Below are 27,494 nucleotides of genomic sequence, written 5' to 3'. Positions count from 1 at the left end.
ATAAGTCGTAATTGCAGAACTAAAAGCAGAATTTTGCAAAAAGGGTACGTGAAACGACTTACATGTCAAGTTGAGTGATGAGCATTTCACCGAGATAGCCTATTGAAAAAAATAAAGATATGCCGTTGCATTACCTGAAAACAACTAACCGCGACATAATGCATGCCCTGCACATCTACAACATTGGGGCTAGTGCTGTGCATTATGCTTGAGTACCCCGAGGGCTCATGCAGGTCAAGCTTTTCTCCTCAACCTTATTGCTTCCAAGAATACCATCAATACAGGACGCCATCCCCTGAAAGGCACGTCGAAGTTTCCATAAACCCCATAAAATCCATAAATGCCATACATACACACTATGTAAGGTAAGTAAGGATAGGTTAGGTACATATGCGAACACCCTTTAATATTGGCTATTAATGTTGTGGTGCATATTAAATTCGCCGACGATCCGATTGCACCGCCACGAAGATTGCAATTACCTAAATATGGACTTTGCTTTTTACCAGTAGTTAATAAAAAAAAGAAAAGTGGGAAAATTCATTTTTGATACTGCTGCTTCTTCATATGCTAATACGTAAAGCAGTCTGTACTTACGGTTAAAAAGGGGGGTAAATTGGTACTGCTGGATTGACATTTGTGGGTTAAATTAGAGAAATGATTTTGATGTGCTTTTATTACGTAGAAATACGATGCGCATCATCATCGGTCCCCATACTTTATTTTATTTTATTTTATCTTATTTCGTTCTTTATTCTTTTTCTCATATGCTAATCGGTACTAGTCTCGCAGGCTCGCTATATAAATGGGAGTCCTCCGAGCCGTATCGGTACAGGTACCTAAGGTAGGAGGTACCTAGGTAGTGTAGAACTTAGGGGGTAATAGGGGACGTAGATAAGAAGGAAGAGGGGCCGAAGTAAACTGTAAACACCGTCAAATGCCCGAGCAGCTTCAACCGTACAACTGCCGCTTACCGCCCCTCTTGCCGTTGATAAGAAATTAACCACCGTTCGATACGAACCTACTTACTTTTCTCATCAGCCCACATCACGCATATTAAAAAAATGCTTTTGAACATTTTGCTTCCTTTTGGTTTTATCCTATTTTTTTTCTCGTCGTCCTTAGACTGGTGGCATGGCTCTAAAATATGGGCACGGCATACTAACCGAGTTGAGATCTCTTAAAGTAGATCCACGAAATATCTAAAACTATTGATTGGTTGCCTGTCTTCCAGGTCCTCGAACCACGGGGTCTTTCAGGGTTGCATACATAACCATTTTCCATTTTCATATCCAATACCTTAAACGCTGGTGTAAGTAGTAATTTCAGGAAGGTATCTATGTATCAGGACTGCTACCACGTCAGCCCCTGAGCTATTTTCAGCTTCAGGTCGTTGTGTTTTCTCGAGAACCGTTGGATACTCAACAATTGTATGCTACCTTTTTTTTTTTAAATCATTTATCGTCGTGTCGTTGACGGTTTTCTGTTAGTCTATCGTTAAACGCGATCTCACGCAGCACACATCTCCTTTTTTTATTATTTTCTCTAACGAGCGAGTTGGAACCCCTCTCCAATCTGCGCGCGCCAACACTAGAAGGTTAGTCCCTCGTATCCAAAATGTGATGCAGCCGGGTCCCATCGTGGCCAGCGGAGCCGCTAAGGAAGCCCGGCCCTGCATCTCTCGGTGGATATCTACTCTAATTGGCTGATGGTAGGGCTAGACGGCGTTGTCGACAGCCTGTCAGCTACCCAATTCGTACGACAAGCTTACTTTGTATGGTGATGATGTTCGATCCAAGTTAGGATCAGACTTCCCCCTGTTTTTTCTGTGCGAAATCTCCGCTGGCTATTCCCCTTAGTCTGCGCCACAACGATGGTTAATCTCGTATGCTGGCAAGCTGGCACAGCACCCGTCAGCTCCTGAGTCTTGTTCGCACCCACGCGTGGTTAACGACAAGATGCCGTATTACCTAGATGAAGTAATACCACTAGTCACACACCAACCTGGCATCTAAACGTAGGTACCACTTCTGTCTGCAATAGCTCTTAACCCAAGGGTCAGTATAGAAAACGCGCACGGCCGATTCCCGAAATCCATAGGACCGGGGGTGACATGTAGGGTACGATGTAGGCTTTCTCATCTCATACCTACCATACATAGTACCTGCACACACACACCATACTACGTAGTAGTCGGTAACTAACTCCACAAAGGGCTCTAGAAGACAATGAGAGGACCCGCAACTGGTCAAGTGGCCGAGGAGGGTATATAACCTGGTAGGGCGCCTCAATAGGCCATTTTGGCTTAGGCCTTTTACTTCTCCAACGGTTTCGATCGTCTGTCACTCGTTATATTTCCTATAGTCATCGTATATATACAGATATATACGGTTACTATTCGCCACAATGAAGGCCTCAGTCGCTCTTTTTGTATCTGCGGTATCAGCCGCGTCGATCCCGAACCTACACACCGAAGGTCTACCGCTCTCTACGTTCGGACAAGTCCATCACATTTCTATCGAAGATGCCATCGCCAAGCTCGATCTTTCTGGTACTAACTTCACCATTCTGCCCATCTCCGAGGTTAAGGCGGTCCTAGATGACTTCTTCAGCCTCTCTGAGGGGAAGATGAGCACTGCCAGCGTTTCTAACACCGCGGCTGATGGGAACTGCGCCAACCCGGACATTCGCTTCGAGTGGGACAACTACTCGACCTCGGACAAGAAGGCCTTCGTCAACGCCATCCAGTGCTTGATCAACAAGCCCCCGTCCGGCAAGTTCGCCCCGGCCAAGAACCGGTACGAGGACCTCGTGCGTCTGCACCAGTCGTACTCCCCCAACATTCACAGCAAGTCTACCACTCAGCAGACGCACAAGTTCCTGCTGTGGCACCGATACTATGTGTGGGCCTTCGAGCAGATTTTGCGCGACGAGTGCGGCTTCGACAGGGCGATGCCGTGGTGGGATGAGAAGAAGTGGGCTGGAAAGTTCGCCCAGGCGACCATCTTCACCCCTGAGTACTTCGGAAGCCTGCCCGGCCCCAAGAACAACGCCGCCGTCTGTGTTAACGACGGAACATTCGCCGGCCTGCAGCTTTCTCTCGGTCCCGGCATGTCCACCAATAACCCCCACTGTCTCCAGCGCGCCGTCAACGAGCAGACCACCGTCCAGACCGGCCAGAATGCCTGGAACACCTGCATGTCGCGTACTTCGTACCCCGACTTCCACAGTTGCGTTGAGTTCACGTGAGTCTTGACATTCATGTCGATCTATTTATATATTATATGAACCAGTTAATCTAATAAGATATGACAGTTTCCACGCCCAAGGCCACAACGGTGTTGGAGGTGTTATGGCCGATGCCATCGCCTCGCCCGGCGACCCGTCTTTCTTCATGCACCACCTGTTCGTCGACTATGCCTTCCGCAAGTGGCAGCTCGACGACCCAAAGCGCACCACTACCATCAGCGGATGCGCCGACAACCAGAACTGCGCTCCTCTGACCATGGACACCATGGTGTACATCGGCAACATCTGCGGCGAGAAGTGCCCCGACCTCAAGGTCCGCGACCTCCTCAACACCCAGAGCGGCCATTTCTGCTACCGCTACAACTACTAGAGAAGAGTGAAGCGGCGTGGCGTTGGCGTGGCGTAGGAGCATGACCGCGTGTGCGCGGAAAGGTGCTTTTTTGACGAACGAAGAAGGAAGTGTACCTGTATAAAGAACGAAAAAGAAAACTTTGCCATGGCTTTAGACGAGGGGGGGTTGGCGCGTGCCTGGATCGCAACTAAAGATACCATTACATCGAACAAATGAATCTGCCTCTTGCCATATATAGAAAACTAATACTATTGTAATTAGACAAAATCAACCTCTAATGTTCAATGGCACGCTTCCCTTTGACTTGTGTCTTCGTGATGATATTCTGCATTCGTTAGGTACCTAAGCTAAGTTACATCTTAAAAGACGACCTGAGTTTATCTGGGGTCCTGAGGGCATATACAACCTCCTGTACGTAGCCGTTCTAGCTTATCGTGCAGAACATATCGTGCATGGCATATCGTCGATGGGTCGCCCGATTAGGCGTCTTGCGCTCAATTAATATACCGAGTTCCCGATGGCGAGAATAAGCGGCGCGAGCGAGGAAGGGGTGGGGAAGGATATAGCGAAGCCCACCGAGTCTACGAATAACGCAGCCTGGATGTTTCCAGTCATGGGATGCGATGTGATAGGGGAATACCTACCTAACTAACCTAGTAATATTTTGCTTTGATTGTCTATTTTTAGACGCTGTATACTATACTTTACAGCGGCATGCTGTATGCTTGTCTATCACCGCCGTAATAGGCATGTCTGTAAGGTATTCTGGGGAAATGTTTGTTTGTTTGAAGAAGTAGCCCACAAACACACAGGGTTCCTATTCCGCAGAGTTGCAACTTTACTCCTTTGGCTTGTTTCTTTTTCTGTGCGTACCTGAGTTAGTTACCTGGCACCTTTCATCAAACACCATTTCGAATATTTCTAGTTTAGGTAGTTATTTGATGGTTTTCACTAATGGTAGGTAATTAAACAAACTTCTTAGCCCGATCCTACTCGTACGTGCTTGTGATCATATTAGCCTTTTAGCTCTTCTAGCTCTTCTAGCTGACTTGTTAATGTCCTCGTATTACCCTCAAGCTTATGCGTGTACGTGCATACGCAGTAAGCATGATATATAAGAGAAAAGACAGGCCTACTCTTTTCCCGCGTACCGTCTTATCTCGGCATTCACCCTTTGGTACGTCGTAAAGACGGCTGATTGACCCGCTAAGTGAAGTAATATTCCCGACGCCATCTCTTGGTGGTCATCTCAACACCGACCCAAGCGTCTTGGCCCAAGCCAACCAGTCCGGCCGAGGTGGATATCCGGAATGACGTTCTGGAAGTGTTGGTGAGAAAAGATGATGGCACACATACAAGATTGCTAGCGTCGACTTCTTATCCACGAAACGGGTAATTTCTTAAAAAGTTGGTATGAAGTCAACGAAGTCATCTGACAGCTCCATTTAATAAGTTTTGTCTTTTTCCTTTGAAAGAACAGCTGTATTGCTACCCCGCCTTGTTTGCCACAATGTCGACAACATTGAGCTCAGCATAGCTTAAGCTTAAAGATTAGAACCTTGAGTTGAAGCTTCTGATTGGTCAATTGCTCAAAGCTGTAACATTTAGGTGAAGGGACGGGTCGTCCCATGCTGCTTTCGAGGGCTTTTTAGACAAAGGATTATTTTACAGTTTTTTTTTTTGTTTTTGTTTTTTTCTGTGATGAGCTCGTCAAGGTCCGTTGTCAATCAAAATTCTTCCAAGTTTTGAACATGACAGCCGTCTTACACAGGTAGTTACAATGTAAGCTGTCGCTCTCAGCTTCTTACTAAGTGAAACTATGCAGATTCTGCATTGCTAGTGCACCGCTTCCATGGCAAAGACTAAGGAAAGACCTAATTTACCTCGGAACGCCTTCGCTTCTTCATAATCCTACTTGGCGCCCCCTTTTTTCGGCTGCCGGAACAAACGCAAGTAAAAGAATGGATTTCTAAACCGAGGCTTTCAAGTTGGTAATATTATACTCTTTAGGACCAAAAATTAGGTCTCTCTGCGTTTGCTTGCCGTAACTTTAAAATGTCTCAATGTATACCATCGAACCTATTAGATCTTCAGGAACCAACCGAGACACATGGAGAAACCTAGGGTAATTAACCCCCAACTGTCAACGATTCCCGGTGAGATGGGTTGGCGCATGTCCAGCTTTTCGGGACGTTCTCTCGAGCCTGTCAACTTTTGGCGAGTGGGCTTTTCTCTACCAGTGGACTGCATGACACTAATCAGTAATATTTCGTCTCCAAGTTGCCAACGCACACTTTGCTTTGGTTAGGTGTTCTTAACTTGACTTTTTTCCCCCTTTCCTGTCGAGAAGGTTCTTATGTATGATGTTGATGTCAGAAAAGACGTTTTGGGTATCCTAGGCCCCAGCCGAATTCAATTTTCCTACCTTGTTCCCGTGTCTTGGGTATTACCGCCTTGGTGGAAGCGTACGAATGTACGATGAAAGCTGAACAGATCTAGATTTCATTACGGCGTCATACCCTTTCCCCAGCTCTTTGCTTCTACCGCAGAAAATTCTCGAGCTGAAAGTATCTATTTCGATGAAGCTCATTGGAGAAATATCGAAACTCCGATAAACCTTATCGCATCAAGACATCAAGACGGGCATTTGTATGCAGTTGAATTCTGACCAGTCATCTGCCGAGTACATATTGAATTGCTAGAAAGTTCGTCCATAGTAAAAGCGATGGTGTATAAAAGCAGGATACCAACAGGATACCAACGGTGGTATTCTAGGTAAAATAATAGGTAGTAGTCTCAGAGTTGATATACATATTAGGTCTTCGCAACAAACGGGTTGATGTATGATGATACTTAATATAAAGCAATGACGGAGCGGATCTATTGAAACAAGCAAGATATTAAAAATATACCTAATCTCCGTACCACTCATTAATGTCTCTTAATACAATGGTGATAGGTAATGATGCAAGTGCAAGACCGGTTGGAAGTTACAAACTGGAAACAGAAAGTGGACCGTGCGAAAAGCGGAAAAGAAGGAGACAAAAAAAAAAAAAAAAAAAAAAAAAGAGGTAATCATGTCCTTAATCGTACCTTCCAAGTCGTGTCCAGTGTGTGTGCGTTGTGTGTCGTGTCTTCCTGTTGTGTTCAAGAAGGAGCGGCGCTTTAATTTTTTTTAGCCAGCTCCTTTCTTAACAAATTTATTTCAAATCGGCGAGCCATTGAAATTTGAACATGATAACATATATTTCTTTATTATCATCCAAGTATTTCAATCACCTAACCCCGCCATTCGCTAAGTCTGCAGGTTTTCCAGCGACAGAGCAGCGCTGGCGCTGCTGTCGCCGCTGAGTGTGCATGGTAACATAGGTCGTGCATCTTGAGCACCAGGTTGCCGGGACACACTCAAGAGATGCGCAGCTTGAAAAACGCCCTGAACGACAGAAAGGAAAACAAACAATTGTAAAGGGGAAAAAAGGGCTTTTTATTATACCTCGACATCTACGATATTACTGATAATACGCGTCACATTTTTTTTTCTTTTTTTACAATATACATCTGCCTTCTCGTTTGAAAAGCCGTTTGAAGCCTTGTCGTCGCTATCATCGTCGTTCGCGCATCCCTAGCGAAATCTCCCGCGATCGGGTCACCGCGATTATATCTATCCTCAAACACAAAACCAGCCATCCGTATTTTCCACATTGGCCCAACCTCCCTCTTTACAACCCTCATCACTAGATCTTACCATCCCTCACCACAAACACCTTCCCCCTTTGGATCCAGAAGTACCAATTCCTATAACCGCTTACCTAAAGATACTTGCGATATCGTTTCGCATACTTTCTTTCCCTTTCCACATTTTCCCTTTCGACCAGGCCTCAGCACTACTGTGCTCTTTGGTCGTACGTATCACTTACCTACATCTGCAAATCAACCTACATCCTGCAGCCGACCTCTCATATCTGCACTATCTCGATTGTAGCCACGTCTTTGGCTTGTTTACAGTTTTGGTGTGTAGTTAGGGCGCAGTATTTTTTTTTTTTTTTTTTACGAGTGTCTCACCACAATTGTGGTGACAGCTCACATTGTCGAATCCAGCTGCAGCTCGCGCTAGTGGGGAATCGACAGCAAAGTTGACAGAACCAAAGATTACCGCACCTGCTTACGACCGTCACGACCGTTACGAATTTTCTACGCCAATACACCAGCGCCAGCAGCGCGGGCTTCATCAGCAATCGTCTCAAAGTCCTACGCCGGATCGGAGATCAACAGCCACCCCTTCTTCCATTCACCGACTTCGTAGGACCCCGCGCTTTTCAGCCTCACCTGTCTCCCAGCCGGACGCGCAACAAGCGCGTCAACCAGTCAACCGAGTTACTGTTACCATCAGTCCTCAAGGTCGATACGTTCTAGCGGGTCCCGACCAGCAAGCTCGGAGAGGAAGTCCGAAACAACCTAGACGGCAGCTATCCCAAGAGAATTTAAGCAACGACTCCGAAGCGACATCAAATAGCCCTCCCGAGCAAGATTTTGAGACGAATCGGTCTGTTCCAGAACCGGATAGACCCGAGCCACATCCGGCTCTTCGCATCTCGAAGCAAACTCACAGTGCTATCTTGTATGCACTTGAGCAAACACTACGCGGTCCTAAACAGATCTCGGAAGACTTGGTCGAGCTATATTCGCCAATGGCCGATCTCATGGGAGGCAGAGGCCCGACAACCTCAAATGGCAATGGCGCCTCGCCGGCGCGGCCTACTACAGCGCGAGCAGCCGTCGGCTCCCCTTCCGGGATTAGAGGTCCTAGAATGATCATGCAGGAGAGAGCTGCCCGAGAGGCTGCGCGTGAACGACAACGCGAGGAGCAGGAGCGAGAGCGACAAGAGAGAGAACACGCCGAAAACGAAGCGCGTTTGCTGGAAGAGGCAAAGCTAAGAGAAGCAGAGCGGAAAGAGGCGGAGCGCCGAGCCGCCGCCGCCGCTGCTGCTGGCGCTGGTACTTATGGAGCTGGTACCGTCCCCGCCGGCACTGATCCCACTACTTCCCGACGACCGGCGCAGCCAGCCGCGCCTGGTCGCATGACTACAGATAACAGTACCCGCCATCCGGGACAATCACGACTTCCTACAGCAGCCCATGCCCAGCCGTCTCAGTCGGCACGACATGGGCGAACTTCCTCCGGTACACAGGCTGTTCCTGGTTCCTCTTCGGTTCCTGGAGAAGCTGGTCCGTCCGGAACCCAGCCCCAACCGCAGCAACCTCCCCAGCTAGGTGAGACTTCTACAGCACTTGGACGAGGTAGAAACTCGTTCCCTCATGCATTTGAGCGCTGGGAAACCTTGTCAGCTCATTGGGAAGGTCTTACCAGTTTTTGGATCCGTAGACTGGAGCAGAATGCGCAGGAGATCAGCCAGGACCCTATTTCTCAGCAGCTATCACGACAAGTGACAGATTTATCTTCTGCGGGCGCTAATCTTTTCCACGCTGTGGTCGAGCTACAGCGCCTGCGGGCTTCATCGGAGCGTAAGTTCCAACGCTGGTTCTTCGAGACTCGCGCCGAGATAGAGCGTTCTCAAGAGGTCACTGGTATGCTCGAGGCGGCTCTCGAAGAGGAGCGCAGGAGCAGAGCTGATGCGATTCGCGAAGCCGTCGAACGCGAGCAAGGCACCTCCAAGATGCAGAAGCAGATAGCTGAGCTGCGCAAAGAATTGACCATTTCTAAGGAGGAAGCGAGACGTGCATGGGAAGAACTTGGACGACGGGAGCAGGAGGAGCGCGATCGCACTATGTCGTTACAGCTTGGTCAACCCACCATCGTTGGCGGTGTTCAGGTCGTCCCGATGACGCAAGGTGTAGGTCGCGGCGGTCATTCTCAGCGAGACCCCCGTTCCTACAATCAGACGGAGTCGGCGGATTACACCCAGTCGCATACTTCGGCCAACGCTGATCGCCCTCAGTACTCTCAAGCCCCTGCGGTTAAGCCGACTCCTACTTCGCGTGATAATAATCCCGCTTTCCAGACACCCTCGTCTGTTCCGCATGAGCAGAGCTACGGTTCCGAGGGAACCTATAGCGAAGGTCAGTACATCAATGGTGTTACAAATGGCGCAGCGAGAAACCCCGTTCGAAGCACGCAAGACCACAATCCTTCTACATATACAAATCCAGCTCATCATACTTCTCAGGGTTCTGACATTGCAGCAGAAGAGTTCGAGACCCCTGCTACTCAGCCGGCCGTCTACCAGCCGACCGGTTCAGGTTCTCAACAACAACAGCAGCCGCAGTACTCGGCAGCTCCGGATTATAGCGGCGCTGGATATGTGGAGCCTTGGGATGATGATATCGGAACTACTCCGCGTCACCATCACCCCACACGCCTGAGTGACGTGCTTGAAGAAGAGGAGGAGCGTAGCCGAACGAGTGCAAGCCAAAGCCAGGTCAGCCGGCCTTAATGCTTACAGAGTAGCAATTTCTTTTTACGGATCCGACCTATCGTACAACTCGAACTCACTAAGGTTGACGTGCGTTATCAAATTCTGTTCTTGTTTGCGGAAGTCCCGGAGCTATGACTACGGATCGTTTGGGGGGGCGACATCATGTCGTTCATTTGCGTTGGCATACTATTGGCGTTTATGAGATTTCCTAATAATTCGACGTCAACGGGGAACCTTATTTATTAATGAATGGGTCTCGAGGTTCTTTATCTTCGCTTCCTCCTTCTTGGGATGAAGCTTTTCCCTTGGCGTATGGAGGTATTGATGGAAGATAGACAGAGCTGCGTTAGCTGCTTTGTTTTCGTTTTCAACAAAGAATCGCTAATGTTGAGTGGCGATGGCAGTGTAAGGAGTGTACGGAGAATGGTATTGGTTCGGCAGGCGGGCATTCTGAAGGCATTTGCGAAAAAGAAAAAACAAGAGAAAAGACTTGCATTGTGCATTTTATCCTACCATTCACTTCCAACACCTGACCTTTTCCCAAAGGTATTAATGATCAGTTTGATGATTGATGTTTCTTTTGGGGGGAGGGGGAAGGGCTTCGTAACCCCTATCGGACTATGCATAATGAAGACGGGTTGACAAGATCGGTTTCGTTTACGGTGGGAAAGATGTGGCAAGGAGAAGACTCGAGAACAGGCAAGCTGTTGCTCACTTCTCCCTTTCTGAAGAGAACCTGTAAGAATTGGCTCTTGTAGTTATAGTAATAGATGGTAACAACGGAATGCAATTTGCCGTTGCGGACCCCGTTCCATTCCGGAGCATGGCAAGGCGTGCTTCTAGTCTTCGTATCCTTGTTGAACTTCAGCACCTCGATGCGTGGAGGTACATGCGTCTATGTACAATGTAGTACAGCATGTACATGTATGTACATGCACGTCCAGGTCTAATGTTCTATGCGGAAAACGTGTGGCTGAAGCTGCCACAAGCGGCGTCCCTCCAGCCCTCATTGAAGCTATCCCATATCGGTGCCAAGACCTCGGAATTGGCCGATCTTTAACTGAGCATCCGTTAGTAAGGTAAGGTACCTAACCTAAAAGCTCCATACAATAATTTTTAAGCTTTCTACTTGAGTAGCTCAATCGAACCAATTCGAAGAGATAAATCGCAAAAAGTTTATAGCACTTGAGGCGCCTAAACCCGTAAATATGTCGCGCTCTATAGCAACTCCACAGCCGTTTCTACGGGCTCTTCTACAAACTCGCCCGCGAGCACAGCAGTGTCGCCGATTCATCTCGACAAACCCCTCCATTCCCACTTCGTCCCCGCGACGGCCCACAGCAGCATTCTCGGGTCGCCAGCAACAATGCACAGCCAACTCCCGACCCCTCGAGCAGCGACGGTATAAGGCGAAGACGGTAGAAGAGGCGCGCAGCAGATATAGGACAGGACCCTTTTCGTGGAAGGCGGGCTTGCTGTTCGTGCTCACGAGTGTGGGGCTTGTATGGTACTTCGAGCACGAGAAGAAGCGCATGCAGCGCAAGCGCATAGCTGAGGCTACCAAGGGCGTCGGACGACCGAAGGTTGGAGGGGCTTTCCAGCTGATCGACCATGACGGGAACCCGTTTTCGAGTGATGATTTGAAGGGACGGTATTCTCTGGTGGGTTTCCTCTTCCTCTGGCTAAGGATATCTACGATATAGTATTAATCAAATCAACAACAGGTCTACTTCGGATTCACGCACTGCCCGGATATCTGCCCTGAGGAGCTCGACAAGATGGCGCGGATGTTCGACCTGGTGGAGGAGAAGATGCCGGGGGCCTTGGCGCCTGTGTTCGTGACGTGTGACCCGGAGCGCGACGACCCCAAGGTGCTCAAGTCGTACCTGGCCGAGTTCCACCCGCGGTTCGTCGGACTCACGGGCACCTACGAGCAGATCAAGGACATGTGCAAGGCGTACCGCGTGTACTTCAGCACGCCGCGGGACGTGAAGCCCGGCCAGGATTACCTCGTCGACCACAGCATCTACTTCTACCTCATGGACCCCGAGGGAGACTTCGTTGAGGCGCTGGGACGCCAGCATAGCCCCGAGCAGGCGGCTAAGGTTATTCTGGATCATATGAAGGATTGGAAGGGAAATTGGAGAAAATAGGGGAGGATGGATGTGTATAATGCGATAATCCGGATTGGCACCCTGGCACCCTTCTCATCTAAGCTTCTAATATGTATTACCCAACCTAACCAGTCGACCCTATGGAATACTGTAATATGTCGGGTCTACGCCATCCAGATGTGCTTGTATATATTTGTATAATCATGTGTTTGATGTATAAGCTTAGTATAAAGAATTCACCTCTGCATTATACACTTCTAAAGAATTAGGTTACCTAAGGCAACTATTATCAATGTACTACAGAGATAACTAACAGCGATTAATCAGTCGAAATTATGGAGTTCCACAGGCTCCGGAATGAATTTCCGATAAGAACACCGGGTCTACTTTAAGTACCTTAGCTACCTTAGGTACCTATTTCGATAAGACATTAGGAATGGATTCCAACTTTTAGCCAATTTATTATGACGATCAAGTTCATATTTTAAATAAGTCCGAACTTACCTTAGGTACTCAACCCTCAACTCCACCTCAAGGAGAAATGTGGCAGTTATGCCGGCATCTTTTCTTTAGTCTAAGTGAGAAATGATTTATCGATAATTTTACGGCTTACTTTCGGTGCCCTTTCCCCGCTCTCATCCTTCAAAAATGAAGGCATTTCGCGCTCGCCCATTCCTGGGCGGCGCGGTGTCGGGGTATATTCCTCAACCCCACTATCAAGCCCGAACGCCATCGTGTCTGTTTCGAGCTATCAGCTGCAATAGCAGCAGTAGTCCTGCACGAAGACAAGGAATAGCTGCAAGCCACGCGCGGCCGTCTATACGGCCCGGATTCTTCTCCAAACGCCCCTATAGCATCGATGTAAAGGCTCGCGAACCTACCGATCCTCCCTCTTTCGCCTTTGCCTTTGAGTAAGTGAGAAAAAAAAAATAAGACCTTATCTCGAAGGATATTGCTTGATCTAGGGATAACTGGCTTACGCATTTCCAGCATTGATGGCGTGCTTCTACACGTCTCAAAGCCGATCCCCGGCGCGACGCAGACTCTGAGATTCCTCCAGGAGAATAACATCCCGTTCATCCTGCTCACCAACGGCGGTGGCAAGCACGAGGTGGAGCGCGTGGCGGACCTCAACGCGCGCCTCGGCGTCAAGCTGTCGACGGACAACTTCATCCAGTCGCACACGCCGTTCCAGGAGCTCGCGCAGGGCCACAACGGCACCCTCCGCGACAAGAACATCCTCGTCACGGGCTCCGACGCCGCCAAGTGCCGCCTCATCGCCGAGCGCTACGGCTTCCGCAACGTCATCATCCCCGCCGACATCCTCGCCGCGCACCCCACCGTCTGGCCCTTCAACCCGCTGATGGGCGAGCTTTACGCGCGCCAGGCCCGCCCCCTGCCCGACCCCGACCCCAAGATCGACGCCATCTTCGTGTTCAACGACCCGCGCGACTGGGCGCTCGACATCCAGATCATCGTCGACCTGCTGATGTCGAAGGACGGCGTCCTGGGCACGTACTCGCCGCGGAACGGCCTCAGGGACCTGCCCAACGCCGGGTGGCAGCGCGACGGGCAGCCCGAGCTGTTCTTCTCGAACCCGGACCTGTTCTGGGCCGCGGGGTACCCGCACCCGCGGCTCGGGCAGGGCGCGTTCCAGGCCGCGGTCGCGGGGATATGGCGGGAGGTGACGGGGGGCGCGGCGGAGCTCGAGCGGGTGACGATCGGCAAGCCGCACGGGTACACGTACGGGTTCGCGGAGCGGGTGCTGACGGCGCACCGGGCCAGGATGCTGGGGAAGGAAGTGGGAGAGCCGGCGCCGCTCGAGCGCGTGTACATGGTGGGGGACAACCCGGCGAGCGACATCCGTGGGGCGAACGAGTACGTGAGCTCGGAGGGGACGACGTGGGAGTCGGTGCTCGTGCGGACGGGTGTCTGGAACCCGGAGAGAGAAGGGGAGCCGAAGTACAAGCCGAAGGTTATTGTGGACGATGTGAAGAGCGCGGTGGAGTGGGCGCTGAAGGAGGAGGGGTGGGAAAGGGGGATTGAGTAGAGTAAAGATGGAGAGCGTCGGACGAGGATTAAAGGGGTGTTTGAGAGGAGTATGAGTATGAGTACCTGCCTGGAGGTAGGTATGTATGAGTGAGCGCATAAGCATAGGAGGTAAGGAGTTACCTAGTTGTTTATTATAGGTACATATGACGGTTTGGAATTACATGTATATAGGTAGTTCATGTAGAGAGTATGTCCAATTCATACATAATTCTTATCTCGAGCTGGTTTAGGTAACTACGAGCTTTGAAAGTGATATTTAAGATTTTTGTATAAGAAGCCCTTGGTTTTCTTGGTAATAATATGAAAGGTATTTAATATATACGAGAGAAAGATAATAGGTATATACCTTACATCCTTAGGTACTTGAGGAAACTCTTATCCATTTAACTCATTGCCCAGAGTTAGTTCTAGCCACTATCGTCAAAATTGCTTATATGCTGTGTATATATCTATTATCTACATGTAGCAAACAACCTGTTATACTCACGAAGTTCAATAGCGCATATTTGTACCAATTACTTGAGTGAGCTAAAAGAGCTGGTTTTAAGATTAAGTTTGATGTTTATACTTTCCTGGTACTAGTTGTCAGTCCATTCAAATTATGTCACTCTTATTATATGGAGCTCAAGTCTTAGTAGCCAGTTTGACAATATTAATAAATACGATTTCTACTTGTAAGTGGCAACTGAATTCACCAATTGTGTAATGCTTCTTGATATACCAAATTGTCATATAAAAGGTAGTTCAGTGACTATGTGCATGTTATTATTACGTCATTCCAATTGAGCACGTTGCTGCTCGAAATGCATCTGAGAGGTCAGACGAAATAGAATTCTAGAAGTTTAGCACGACGAGAACATTCAAAATAAAAAAGTTGAAAAAACCAACAACTGGCCAACTACAGCTAGGTACGCGATATAACATTGAAATAACAAGTTTTCAAGCTTCAAGTTGATGTTATACAATTTACATATCAATACCCTCGGAATTTATTGTTTGCGCATCAGCACGCTATTAGGTATTGTTCGAATGCCATGGAAAGCAGCCGCTTTTCTCAATTAATTTAAGGTTATCACAAGGGTACATTCCCTGCGACGTATACTGCAAGGGGATCCCGGTCCTGCGGATTCGCGACTACCCGATAGCCCTGGAAACTTACCCTATTTGACAAGAGTTACTTGAATACTTTTTTTTTTTTTTTATCTCATTATTTTCTCGATATGCGACTTCTAATAAAGGTTCTTATCAGTTAATGCAGTCTGGTCTCCAGCCCTTCAGCCAATTCTTCGTCAACAATCTTTCACATTCTCTCTCACATCACACACACACGGAAAAAAAAGAATGCCTTAATTCAATTGACAAGTAGCGAAGCAGGAAAGCCTTGGTTTATAATTCTCTCCTCCTATTGTACAAAGTGGCGCATATCATCTGATCTTTATTTTATTCTTAAACAAAAGTAACTTATCAATAACTAGCCTAAAAACTCATACCATCGTCATTTCTTACCCCTCGTTTATTTGGAGATATATCAACATGTCTACGTCTACACCAATCCTCACCGACGATGGACAGCCCTTTCGGTCTCTTCGATCTGTGCTGAAGCAGGATGATGACCCAGAGAGGCTGTCTTCTCAGAATACTGTCCCGAGCGCAAAAGGTTTGTCAATTTAATTCTATTTGCTTTTTCGCTTTTGAGGGCTTTGATGTCACACGCATCCTTCCATCTACTCACTACGCCACCTTGTCGCGTAAGGTCTTGATAATGATATGTATTACCTTGCTGCCTAGATGGATTCCGCATATGCAGTTCCTTTACTAGGAAGGGTAATAGGTAGTTCCAGACTCTTGAGCACATCGCGACCAGTGAATTCGAGGGTTATATACGCATGCAGGTGCCAAGCGTCAGGTGTCAAGCATCAAGCGTCAAGCAGATGAGACTAGATATGTAGGATAATCTGAGATAGATAAGAAAAGTACAGATGCCGTAGGTATCTATTCGTGGAAGCCCACGAGAAAGAACCTCGGTCGTCTGCATGCCTCACACCCCCCCTCCGTCCCCCTTATAGTTACTTGATGCTTACTCTTTTTTCAGCCGTACAGATAGCTGAGCCTGAACCAGATCAGGACAATTTAGAAGAAGCACATCCCAAAAGACAATACTCGGCTGGACTTGCGAAACGCTTGAGCGGTCGTCCACCTATGCTAGATCATAACTCCTCTTCCAGGACCTCGCTCTTAAGTCAAAGCAGTCTAGAGCCACAAAGTAGCCATACCAGCAACCAGTCCCCTCATCACAATCCACAAGATAGCAGCCGGTCGCATTTACATTCCCATCACCATCATCACCATCACCACTTAGATAAATTCATTGCCCAGATTTCCGATTGGCTAGAACGTGAGCGGGTCAAAAAGCAAAATAGGCGATCGAGAAGGGTTCACTCGAGCAGACGGAAATGCGTAAAGGACGACACTGATAAAACTGACACACAACAGCCGCCCGAGAGGTCTAGGGCATACTCTATTGACTCCGAATCCAGCGACGTTTCTTTTGACAGACTGCAGAAAATCGTTGACGACGGAATGAGTGCCTTAGGTCTTCACGGGATTCCACACATTGGCCCAAGGCCTGGCAAGAAGCCACGGAGACGATCCATCACTATACACCGAACTATCTCATCTGACACAGAGTATCATGATGGTGAAATTCTGGTCCCGTCATGTGACGCAGTTCTCGATAATTCCAAAACATTGGGCTATTCTGGTGGGAAACCCTCTACAGATGACGTTTCTTCGTTTTCGAGCAGGAAAGAAGAAAAGGAGCGGAAAGCATGGATCACCTTCAAGAACGAAATCATAAAGTTGGCCCATACCCTGAGACTCAAGGGTTGGAGACGCGTTCCCCTGGATAGCGGAGAGACTATCGATGTCAAACGTCTTAGTGGAGCTTTGACAAATGCTGTATATGTTGTCTCTCCGCCTGAAAACCTACTACCTACAAAAGAAGCACATAAGAGGGTTCCCGCGAAATTACTATTGCGAGTTTACGGCCCGCAAGCCGATCAAATTATTGATAGGGAAAATGAATTAAATGTATTAAGAAGGCTTGCGAAGAAGAAAATTGGTCCCCGCTTATTGGGGACATTTACTAACGGCCGATTTGAGCAATATCTTAATGCCGTCACTCTTACGGCGGCTGATATCAGAGATCCAGAGACTTCCAAGCAGATTGCCAAGAGAATGAGAGAGTTACATGATGGTATTGAACTCTTAGACAAAGAAATTGATGGCGGGCCTATGGTTTTGAGAAACTGGGACAGCTGGCTGAATAGAACTTCACGCGTGGTCACGTATCTGGATCGAAAAATCCTCTCCGGTAATCCTGGTCCTGTCAGGAGTCCAGCAGATGCGTGGAAAATGCGAGGTCTCGTCTGCGGAGTCGAATGGGCCGTATTTAAGGAACTTGTAGACAAGTATCGGAAGTTCTTGGATGAACACTACGGCAGCCCTCGTGCTTTGCGGGAGAGCCTCGTGTTTGCACATAGTGATGTAAGACCTGATGTTCAAACCAGTTTTCCTTGGTACGTAAACTAATGATAGCAGACACAATACGGTAATATCCTACGCGTCCGGCCCGACGACGAGAAGTCGCCTTTACTCCAACCAAACTACGAGCATAAACAGCTTGTGGTCATAGACTTTGAGTACTCGGCGGCCAACACCAGAGGCTTGGAGTTTGCAAATCATTTCACGGAATGGTGTTATAACTACCACAGCGAGTACGCCCCGTTCGCGTGCAACCCGAAATTATATCCAACGCCAGAGGAACAGCGTCGATTCATTCGGGCGTATGTCAACCACCGGCCCGAATTCCCACATCCGGGCGCCTCAACACCGAACCGTACGCCCCTGGCAACCCCGAACCTACAGCCTAGCACGCCCGGCTTAAGTGATACGAGCCTTGGCCCTACAAGCTCAATTAAGGAGTTCATGCTAGACTCGCGCGCTCCACCCGGTGGCTGGAAGGAAGAGGAGCGCCGTCGTGAAGAGCAGGCCGAGATGCAGGTCGAGGCATTGATGGAAGAGACGCGCATCTGGCGCATCGCAAACAGTGCCCACTGGGTCGCTTGGGGCATCATGCAGGCAAAGATCCCCGGTTTTGATGATAACACTACAGATGACGTAGTGGGGGCAGTGCAGCCGACAGCCATTGCAGCATCGGAGGAGGAAGTAGACGAAGCGGAGGAGTTCGACTACCTGGCATATGCGCAGGACCGAGCCATGTTTTTCCTTGGTGACTGCGTCAAGTTGGGCTTGATCACCGAGGAGGATCTGCCACAGGATGTGAGGGGGAAGCTCAAGTATGTGGAATCCGAAGGAGTATTTGTTAGCGGTGCGATGGCGAGTGGATAACCAGCATATATTTCGGAAAGGCTCAAATAACGAGTGAGTACATCAGCCTTAATCGCACTCACCGGGGACGGGTAGGCGGACAGATACATGAGGGCTCTTCGTAGCATAGGAGGAAGATGGAAAGAGATCATGCGAGATACGAAATTTGGACCCTAGGAACGAGTGATGGATTGGGTACCTTAGGTACTTACTTACGCTTTACGTATGAGATGATAACCGGGTAGCGTGTGAATTATATATATATATATATATATATAAGGTATATAAAAGCAAAAACTAAGAGGTGTGCCTCATGTCTCCAATTTCCGAAGATGCCTCGATTACCTAGGTACCAAGTATCTCTCTTGTCATAGGGAGCAGTCTTATATTAAGATATAAGGGTAAGAACTAGCCTCCTACTCGATGGTTATGGAAGAAGGGGGGAAGGCGATGCGAATAAAATACCGCGCGGTGTTTAGTTTAGATATCTAGATTCCGTCTACCTGCCTCAAATTAGGACCAGCGCGTTTCAACTAAATCCGGCGAGGATGTATATATCTCATCTCGCGTTTTGATGTATATTTCCTCAAGCTATTTTAAGTTAGGTTAGGCAGGTACTCTATGTAAGCTACAACTACGAATATATATACATCGGACATTCCCAGTCCTATGATAATTATCTATACCCTAAGTAGACTTGGATGTAGATAATGTATGTCCGGTAAGCAGTAGACACACACGCACACACCTGCATCTATCAGCCTCATATATTACGTACGTATGTATCTAACTTAGGTATCTACCCAGCTCATGAAGGACCGTTTAAAAGCGCCACTAGGTATGTAATCCAGATATGTGGATAGTTGATCTCACCTAACCTCGGGCGTGACGTTTACAATATATATACATCTAAGTATCTCCCATATACAAGAGCGAAACATACCCCCCCGTAGAGAAACATATTTAAGCTCATGTAAGGTATAACACGATAGTCGGGCAATATATTGAAAATAGAAAAAAAAACGAGATTCACGGGGTCGGAGTCGATAATCATGGATGTCAGTTGATCAGGTAGGTAGACAATTTCTCCCGTCTCCCCATTCCTGGTGTCCGGGAATCCTTCTCGGCAAGTTAGTTGGTGGCGAGTACGTAGACCTTTTCTTGATCGAAACAATTGCCGCAAAGTAGGTCAGGTAGGTAGCTAGCTATCTCACAAGTGAGATCTTATTACCGGCCACTCCGGCACGCTCGCGATTTCTTTACAAGCGGCCTTTTCGAGCACGATCGTCATGTCGGGATAGGAGGTGGAAAGAATGGAGGCTCTGATGGTAAAATGCATAATTTGAATATTATAACATCAATGATGTAAGCCACCTGATGCGACGACCATGCACTCGTCAAATCTGACACACCATCCGGTATTGCCAATAATATATAATAAGTACCCACGAATCACGGGGTCTTTCTTTTTCATCCAAAAGCTTTTCAGCCCGAAGAATAGCTGTATACAAAAAAAAGAAAAAAGCCAATATTTTCAAACACTAAGCCAACCAGAGGTATCTTTTCGCAGTAACAACACACAGCCAACCAACGTAGTAATATAATTAGTGGTACATGAGTAAAATAAGAACTGTATAAGCAGACTTGCTCGCTTGTCGTAGGGATATCCAATCTCGTGACGAATAGGGGTATTGTTGTAAAAGAAGAAAGAAAATAGACAAAGCAGACAAAACACCGACGCCATAGAGTTTCCCAAAAAGTAAGCCGTGAGGCCATCCCCTTTCTTGTCTAGCCGCGAGGCTCCATTCATCTTCGCTAAGTATGGTAAGAAAAAGCAGTAACTAGATTTTGTTTTCCTCCAGATAGTACCTTGAAAGCTGCAGGGAGAAGCATGTCCCATTCCAAACTTCGAATAACGCTTTCCAGAAGACAGCGCTATCGTTACCTCCTAGTGTGCCCGAGGTAGCAATTGACTTGGTACCTTCGGCCGTTTCCCCGTAGTCGTGTGACCTTGTGCTTCTATCCACTCTCGTGTCATAGCTTTTTTTGTGATACTCCTTTCTCTGCATCCAGCAGCAATTTTCCATTAAAGACTATAATCAAATAGGCATTTGATGCCTTTGTATCTCCCGAAGTGGAAACCGTATTCTAATATCCCGATCCACGGGCGTAACAACCAGCTTTTCTCCATCTTGCCGCAATTTTTAGTGTCTGTGTCGGCGGCCGGAAGAGGCGCCTTCTTGTCGATGAGAATGGCCGTGGCTGTGGCTGTGGCGGTGAGAGTGGTGATGATCTCGGCGCGATGAGTTTTCGAATTCACGTTCGAGATTCTCGACTCGTTGGCGGTAATCCCTTACGATATCTCTGATGTGAGCAATGCGATCAAAGTCGAGCTCGAGCTCGTCGATCTGAGCCATGATAGCCTGAAAGCGCGCAATTTCAGCATCGGCATTGTCCACCAGGTTGCCTGCGTGATCATACTGCTGCATAGTCACGACGGAGCTCTGTTCGCTGAGGTACTCAATGCGCTGCTGGATCTGCTGCATCAAGCGGTCAAGGTGTCGTGCTAAGGCAGCAAGGCTAGAACTATCGAGAAGGAGGCGGCCTTGAGAAGAGGCCCGGCTAGCGGCGCGCGAGGAAGATGAACCGGCCTGAGCTTGGTGGTAGCGGAGGAGATTTATTTCCTCATCGGTCAGGCCCAATTGCGTGTCCTCGACGGTATTGGCTTCTGTGGACGGCATGGCTCTGCCGTATGAGGCGGCGTGTTTACTTGTGCGTCTACTCGTGCGTCTGCAAACTCGCTAAGATCGCTAAGAATCGAGCGTTGTGTAGCGTCGGTAGGGCAGGGGGTGAGAGCACGGCGGTAGTAAGCGGGGAGGATTCGGATGCAACGTCGTGTACTGCTGGTAGGGGAAAGGTTGCGACACCCTTTGGTCAAGCGTCGTGTCGGCCGCGACTCGCGGCTTCATTGTCTCGAGATGGCGGGAAAAGACAGTGTCGCGGTTTAGAGCGATGGCAGCATAGCAAAATTGCGAGGGGGAGTCTGGAGAAGGTCTGGAGAAGGTCTGGAGAAAGTCTAGAGGAAACTCGGCCGGATGGGGGACTCGAAGGGGAAACTGTCAAGAATCTCGAAGCTGGATAAAGGTTGGCAGGGTTTGTAGAAAGATGGAGGGGAGATGGACGGCTGAATTTGGACGGACACCCTGTATCCAGGTTCTTTTTGAAATTTGGTGATACAACCGGCAAACCACCTACTCCCACTTCGTCATACTATCTAACACAAATCTACCACACCCATACAAGGAGACCTTGTTGCTTTTCCTCGGCGCAATATGAATCCTTCGCGGGATAAGACAAGGAATGCTAGACGGACAAGACAGAGAGGCCGCGTTTTGGCGGTCAGCTGCAGTAGTTTTTGTCTCTTTCGTTTCCCCGCAAAAGAGCGTGGGTAAAAAAAAGAGGACTGTATCGTTAGGTTATTTACGAAGCGAGGGTCATATCTTCGGTGAGCTTGTGCTACCTTAAGATGAGAGCCGGGAGATGTGACGAGGTAATTAATAAAAATAATAATAATAAATAAAAAGATAGGGAGAGAAAGCTCAGGAACCGATGTTTCAGTACCGAGAAACTACTTCTAACAGTAGATGTAGATAATAAAGCTAGGGCTGTCGTAAGTAGTACCTAAGTTGGTTCGATGTTTTTCTTCAAAAATTAACCCTTGTGAACTGGCGGGGCCAATTGCAACCCAGGGTCTCGGGGCATTTGGAAGAAGATCATAGGCCAACGATCCAACAAAATATCGACCTTTTTCAGATTAGCATCTATTGAATGTTGAATAGGTATGTCCTGGTAAATGACATGTTTAATATTGAATATTGAATATTGGATATTAAGTACCTGGGTTAGGTAGGTAGATGAGCCGAGTTGGTGGTTTTTCCTTATCGTTACAACGCGCCAAATGATACAAATGTCACGCTCCCCTGCGTTGAAGGGTAAAGGGTATGATGTATGGACATGGATCTTACGGCGATCAAAGGTATAGTTAGCGGCTATAAGCACGCATGGGTATGAGATAGAATATATTCCGTACTTATCTTAGGTAGGTAGAATCGTGTAATAAAAGTCCATCTCCGAGCTTCCAATAGCTCGGTGATAGTATTTCAATTTTTTTTCTCTCCTGTGGAATTATCACTTTCAAAATAATAGTTAACTGGTACTAGGAGAATGTAGGAAATTCCCAACCGAGGTGTAAAGTGTAGAGTGTAGAGTGCAGAGTGCAGAATGCAGAGTGCAATGTAAATTGCAGAGTTGGAGTAGACAAATTCGATGTTCTTATTACTTCCCGTAGGGCTAAAACTCCGGCTGAACTAACAATATAGAAAACAGGTAGTCGCAGCAATATATCGTACCTACCTACGTCTTTATATTGTAGGTAGAGTTAAGTAGGAGGTAGCTATACCTAGTATTGTATTGTACCTCTTGCCTGTCAGCACCTAGAGTAACCGACGTCATAGCGACGTTCTTTCCAACATCCAACATCAGCCTTTTCAGGTTACGATACGTCAAAGTACCTTCGTACTTACATCAGGTACAAATCTTACAAGCAAGGTAACAAGATCCAACTCGAGCCGCATCGAAATATTTACATTTAATTCAAGACACATGTACATGTAATACATACCTGTTAAAAAAAAAAAAAATAAAAAAAATAAACGCTATCTTCGTTATCCCACCGCACATAGGGCTTAGACTTACTCAGCTTGTCTGTCTACCCGGTGTCTGCATCGCATCTGCATACACTAGGCCGTGATCTACAATGCATTGCAGAAATTCTATTCGGCACGTCTCAATCTAGAAACGGACGTCGAGCCTCCGTCGTATTCATAGCAATCACCCTACAGAACTACCCAGATCCAGATCCAGATCACATCGTGCAGTTACAATGGAGACTTAGCTTACTTGATTAGACCACTGACAGGTAAGACTATCGGTTCTTAAGCTACATCGCCCCGGAATCAAGGGCCTAGGGCGATTTGGAGATATCGAAAGCCCGGAGCTCGTAAGCTGTCATCACGACGTTGTACGTAGGCCATCCTTCTACATATATATCTGCGATTTCCCATTCCTCTCAGACACCTCGGTCATAAAGCTGGAAGAAAATATATGCTTTGACCACAAGACTCGCACAATTCTTGTCGAAAGTGAGGTTGTCCCATCGGCAAGATGTTACTTAAGAAGCTTTCATACCTCTTAGACCTCTGCGCCTTAGCCACAGGGACAATTCTCCAGAATGGCCAAGTGAGAATTACAGACTACCCTGATACTAAAATTGACATCTCCTCGTATGACTTCCGAACATATGATGCAAATGTTACAGAGCTATCTTATAAGGGTAGATGGGATTCTAACAAGGTTTCCTGGTGGTCGTAAGTCACTCAAGTCTATCACGGAAGAAATATGACACACGAGGGGCCTAACAGAGGAGCTCCTGGTGATTTAGAGCTCCCGGACTTGTCTTCGGCTTCACGGGAAGCACGGTCGCTATCACATTCGGAGAACTGACCACAGATACAACACTCGTCGGGTACCGGATAGGTGGTATGGATTGGACTTTCGGTAAGCATGAGAAGATATCTTGTTGATATCCTCGGCCCTTATTTCTATTTTGCATACCTTTTAAAATCACTTGTATATAACAACTGACACATGGTAGTAAGTAGCGTAAAGCTTGATATTATTATATATTCCACTGCAACTGCCTAGCTTTCGCCATGGGGAAGCCCTTTCGGCGTTTTATGAACGTGGGTAGGACCAGGCGCATAAGAGACTAACGAGATATCTCAACATCAGACCAACGTAACAGCGGGCGCAACGCACCTCCTAGTCACTCCCTCAACCCCTGGCGTCAACGAGACCTACCCCGTTAACCCACTGACCTTCGAGCTTCGCGTCACGAACTGGGCCTACGGCGTCCAAATCAGCAAAGTGCACGTAGCCGCTGGCGAATCCCTGATCAAGATCCCGCCGTACAAGCGCACGATCGAGTTCATCGGTGACAGCCTCTCAGCCGGCATGTATACGAGCTACGAGGGCTTGTCCAGCTTCGCGTACGGCGTCGGCGCTGGTCTCGGCGACACGGAGTACTTCATTACTGCGTACCCGGGCATCTGCGTCTCGGACCAGGAATGCTGGGGCAATCCGCGCGGGCAAGTTCATCAGTGGTTTTATACGTCGGATACGAGCGGGAGAGCAGCGGAGATATGGGGAGGTGTGCTACCCCCTTTTTCCTTAATCAACGTTATATGGCGTGCTAGGCTCTATTTCTGGCGTCGATATATGGGTATCAGATAACAGGTATTCAGTTGGAATAGCAGGTACCTGAGCTAAGTGACAATACAATAGACCACCCGGAGCCGTGGGCCTTCGAAAAGCAGGAGACGACCCCGGATATCGTCGTCGTCAACCTCGGAACTAACGACAATAACGCCGCGAACAACGTCAGCACGGAGACATACGTCGATGCCTACAAGAACCTGATACGGGGTGTCCACGGGAAATACCCCAAAGCGCAAGTCATTGTGATGGTGCCGATCCCCTTTTCCTTTTTGCTCCTTCCCTTCCCGTTACATACCTCTCCCCCTTTACCACTACACTCGGAAAAAGAAAACAAAGACTACCTACCTGTTGCCTACCTGTTACCTACCTCTTTGGATAAACTAACCCCTTTCCAGCAACTATGGATGGGCTTCTACCCCTACGGCAACACCTACCAGCAAGGCCTCGGCTTCGAGCAGGAACTCAAGGACATCGTGGCCTACTTCAACTCGAACGAGTACCTCGACGCGCCGTCGATCTGGGACGGCGCGACGAGCGCGACGACAGTCTTGGACGCCCCGAGCGAGCCTTTCGTGCATTACTTTAGTACCAAGGGTATTAGTAAGTTTTCCCCCTTGCCATTTACCATCTCATATGATATACCGGACACCTGGGCCAGGTCAGGTTGAGTGTTGGATACGTTCTTTTGTGTACGAGGTAGGAGGTACGTATGGGGTTACCTAGCGTATGTATTAACGAGCTTCGCCTTTCCAGTGCAGCATAACGATATCGGTCCGCTGTGGCATCCGACGGATGTTGGTGCCATCAAAGTCGCTAGCCATTTGGCGCAGTTTATCAAGTTGACGTTTGGTTGGGATTTGGTAGCTACTGGTCCCGAGTAAGCTAGCCCCCCCTTTTCTTTTTCCTTTCCCTGCTATCTTATTTATGTCTCCGGTGATCTGGCACAGTCATAAGCTTCTGTGAACACTCTCGTGTATAGCAAGCTATAATCATTGCCATTTACCCCCTTTAGAATAGCTTTCGGAACTTGGTGACGAAACTCTGGGATTGAAATTGACTTGCTCTGTATAGGATATTCCACGACACGCTGTATTGGAACGATCAGCAGAACTATTAGACCGTTGATTTGTTTAAGAGAGGGTACAGTTGATGGCACTTTGAGAGAATTCTTTGGATAGAGTTAAAAGATGGATGGTTTTTGGTTCTATCTAACTCGATTCTATGTTCTATATGAAGTGTCCGGGTAGCCGCCAGTAAAGAAGAGTATCTCGAAGTATGAAGCTCAACACTGGCGAATATATGTGTCTTAACCTGTTGCTATTATATTAACTACTACCAGCCTGCTCGTCCCGTATGGGAGCTGCTAAAAGGAACTCTGGGATACACGATTGCATTCTACTTTCATCTACTCATAGATGCTATCCTACAATTATACTTACCCGACAAGAAAACCTATGCTGATTGCTCTGGTTATGCGCACGATAGCCAGTCGCATAATCCAGCAAATATGCCTCTCGCACCTACAGGTAAGCAAGCTACGAGCAGCGCCAAGTTTCTCGTGTAGACCACCTCTATAACTGGCGCGCACGAGCACCTCCCTCATCTGGGCGAATTCACGGGCTATATTTCGTTCTCTAATGGCGCTTGCCGTATCCGAACGTAGTTTCTCTCGGTAGCTAGCGTCATATCATCAACGAATATGTCCTTGCGCCTGTATTCTATTTTATTTTGATCGTCGTGGTCCGGTATCCTGGATGCTTCGCGATACGCGCACGGACAATCGAATCGCATATTGATCTCTCGCCGTTCGCCCAGCCTCCTATGGATAAGAAAAAAAGGTAAGAGTCGGTGCTCATGAGGCTCTTTCGCTTTGCGTGCGGAACCCAGGCGCAAAACTGCTTCTAATCCTAGCTCTTAAGTCTTCGGACAATATCCAACCCGTGACGTCTGCGACAGCTAGAGTGTGAAGCTACTACCCCTGGGGAGATCGGGACAGGGCAGGGTTAGGTAAGGTATCCGTATCCCCATACCTTTCACAGCCCGAATTTGTGGTCGACGGGTTCCCCACGGCGCATTGACGAACCGGCAAGTTCCTTTTTCCCTTTTTAGCTTCGTATTCATGCCATCCCTTTCCTTCTTGGGCACATATCGAACATCGAAACTGAAGTCGAGCTAGGTTTTCATGCGTCGCGAAGGAGAAGGGGTCTGGCCAGAACCGGCCATTCGAGCTAAGCGAAGTTTCAAACGCGGGAAGAAAAGCCGCATTGATCTGAGGCAGGGAAAAAAAGAGAGTTGTTAGCAGGGCTGAAACGACCGTTGAGAGCAAGGGTTTGTATGCTTTTCTTGGAATTGATCATTTGTCGTCTTCATGACTTAGAGCATCAAAGTTATCCGACGATTGACTACTGAGATGCGGTAAGTTGCATGAATTGGATGCGGAATCTGATGAGCGAAGGCAGTGTCCTCCTGCGTTTACACGGGTTTAGCCAGTGGACATAGGAATTTCACCGCCATACGCTTGCTTGACTGCAAATCTCGATAGAAGCGTGGGATTCCGGTCCGGAGAGG

At 48.0% G+C, this 27,494-nt stretch overlaps 6 protein-coding genes across 6 annotated transcripts; 5 read left to right on the top strand and 1 right to left on the bottom strand.

Annotated features, from left to right (window-relative positions):
• Positions 1–1,713: 1,713 nt before the first annotated feature.
• F4812DRAFT_409300 (Di-copper centre-containing protein) lies at positions 1,714–3,905 on the top strand. The gene is made up of 4 exons (XM_047932431.1): positions 1,714–2,017; positions 2,063–2,127; positions 2,215–3,245; positions 3,316–3,905. Exons 3-4 carry the CDS (start codon positions 2,407–2,409, stop codon positions 3,617–3,619), a joined length of 1,143 nt encoding a protein of 380 aa, XP_047794850.1. The 5' UTR covers positions 1,714–2,017; positions 2,063–2,127; positions 2,215–2,406; the 3' UTR covers positions 3,620–3,905.
• A 7,196-nt stretch (positions 3,906–11,101) lies between these two features.
• F4812DRAFT_409291 (SCO1 protein) lies at positions 11,102–12,500 on the top strand. Its single transcript, XM_047932430.1, has 2 exons — positions 11,102–11,696; positions 11,760–12,500. Exons 1-2 carry the CDS (start codon positions 11,244–11,246, stop codon positions 12,186–12,188), a joined length of 882 nt encoding a protein of 293 aa, XP_047794849.1. The 5' UTR covers positions 11,102–11,243; the 3' UTR covers positions 12,189–12,500.
• Positions 12,501–12,508: 8 nt separating this feature from the next.
• F4812DRAFT_16515 (HAD-superfamily hydrolase) lies at positions 12,509–14,574 on the top strand. The gene is made up of 2 exons (XM_047929869.1): positions 12,509–13,060; positions 13,140–14,574. Exons 1-2 carry the CDS (start codon positions 12,798–12,800, stop codon positions 14,197–14,199), a joined length of 1,323 nt encoding a protein of 440 aa, XP_047794848.1. The 5' UTR covers positions 12,509–12,797; the 3' UTR covers positions 14,200–14,574.
• Positions 14,575–15,388: 814 nt separating this feature from the next.
• Positions 15,389–18,868, top strand: F4812DRAFT_409288 (kinase-like protein). The gene is made up of 3 exons (XM_047932429.1): positions 15,389–15,858; positions 16,294–17,747; positions 17,802–18,868. The coding sequence occupies exons 1-3, from the start codon at positions 15,735–15,737 to the stop codon at positions 18,609–18,611; spliced, it is 2,388 nt and encodes a 795-aa protein (XP_047794847.1). The 5' UTR covers positions 15,389–15,734; the 3' UTR covers positions 18,612–18,868.
• Positions 18,869–20,642: 1,774 nt separating this feature from the next.
• On the bottom strand, positions 20,643–21,640 carry F4812DRAFT_16461 (uncharacterized protein). The gene has a single exon (XM_047929858.1). It carries the CDS (start codon positions 21,329–21,331, stop codon positions 20,795–20,797), a length of 537 nt encoding a protein of 178 aa, XP_047794846.1. The 5' UTR covers positions 21,332–21,640; the 3' UTR covers positions 20,643–20,794.
• A 1,761-nt stretch (positions 21,641–23,401) lies between these two features.
• Positions 23,402–26,020, top strand: F4812DRAFT_409280 (SGNH hydrolase-type esterase domain-containing protein). The gene is made up of 7 exons (XM_047932428.1): positions 23,402–24,016; positions 24,091–24,205; positions 24,441–24,858; positions 24,993–25,174; positions 25,322–25,622; positions 25,680–25,803; positions 25,998–26,020. The coding sequence occupies exons 1-5, from the start codon at positions 23,814–23,816 to the stop codon at positions 25,592–25,594; spliced, it is 1,191 nt and encodes a 396-aa protein (XP_047794845.1). The 5' UTR covers positions 23,402–23,813; the 3' UTR covers positions 25,595–25,622; positions 25,680–25,803; positions 25,998–26,020.
• The last annotated feature ends 1,474 nt before the right edge of the window (positions 26,021–27,494 follow it).

This window comes from Daldinia caldariorum (genome assembly GCF_022478825.1).
Source record: "Daldinia caldariorum strain CBS 122874 unplaced genomic scaffold F4812scaffold_1, whole genome shotgun sequence".
Taxonomy (NCBI): domain Eukaryota; kingdom Fungi; phylum Ascomycota; class Sordariomycetes; order Xylariales; family Hypoxylaceae; genus Daldinia; species Daldinia caldariorum.
This window is presented reverse-complemented; position numbering and strand designations above follow the sequence as displayed.

Bases quoted from the DNA above. Each gene is read 5' to 3' on its own strand.
- F4812DRAFT_16515 (XM_047929869.1), top strand. From the start codon at position 12,798: ATGAAGGCATTTCGCGCTCGCCCATTCCTGGGCGGCGCGGTGTCGGGG. The intron at 13,061-13,139 runs GTAAGTGAGAAA...ACGCATTTCCAG, and splicing joins TCTTTCGCCTTTGCCTTTGA to CATTGATGGCGTGCTTCTAC.
- F4812DRAFT_409291 (XM_047932430.1), top strand. From the start codon at position 11,244: ATGTCGCGCTCTATAGCAACTCCACAGCCGTTTCTACGGGCTCTTCTA. The intron at 11,697-11,759 runs GTGGGTTTCCTC...AATCAACAACAG, and splicing joins TGAAGGGACGGTATTCTCTG to GTCTACTTCGGATTCACGCA.
- F4812DRAFT_16461 (XM_047929858.1), bottom strand. From the start codon at position 21,331: ATGCCGTCCACAGAAGCCAATACCGTCGAGGACACGCAATTGGGCCTG.
- F4812DRAFT_409300 (XM_047932431.1), top strand. From the start codon at position 2,407: ATGAAGGCCTCAGTCGCTCTTTTTGTATCTGCGGTATCAGCCGCGTCG. The intron at 3,246-3,315 runs GTGAGTCTTGAC...AAGATATGACAG, and splicing joins CACAGTTGCGTTGAGTTCAC to TTTCCACGCCCAAGGCCACA.
- F4812DRAFT_409288 (XM_047932429.1), top strand. From the start codon at position 15,735: ATGTCTACGTCTACACCAATCCTCACCGACGATGGACAGCCCTTTCGG. The intron at 15,859-16,293 runs GTTTGTCAATTT...CTCTTTTTTCAG, and splicing joins TACTGTCCCGAGCGCAAAAG to CCGTACAGATAGCTGAGCCT. The intron at 17,748-17,801 runs GTAAGACCTGAT...TAATGATAGCAG, and splicing joins TCGTGTTTGCACATAGTGAT to ACACAATACGGTAATATCCT.
- F4812DRAFT_409280 (XM_047932428.1), top strand. From the start codon at position 23,814: ATGTTACTTAAGAAGCTTTCATACCTCTTAGACCTCTGCGCCTTAGCC. The intron at 24,017-24,090 runs GTAAGTCACTCA...CTGGTGATTTAG, and splicing joins AACAAGGTTTCCTGGTGGTC to AGCTCCCGGACTTGTCTTCG. The intron at 24,859-24,992 runs GTGTGCTACCCC...ACAATACAATAG, and splicing joins AGCAGCGGAGATATGGGGAG to ACCACCCGGAGCCGTGGGCC.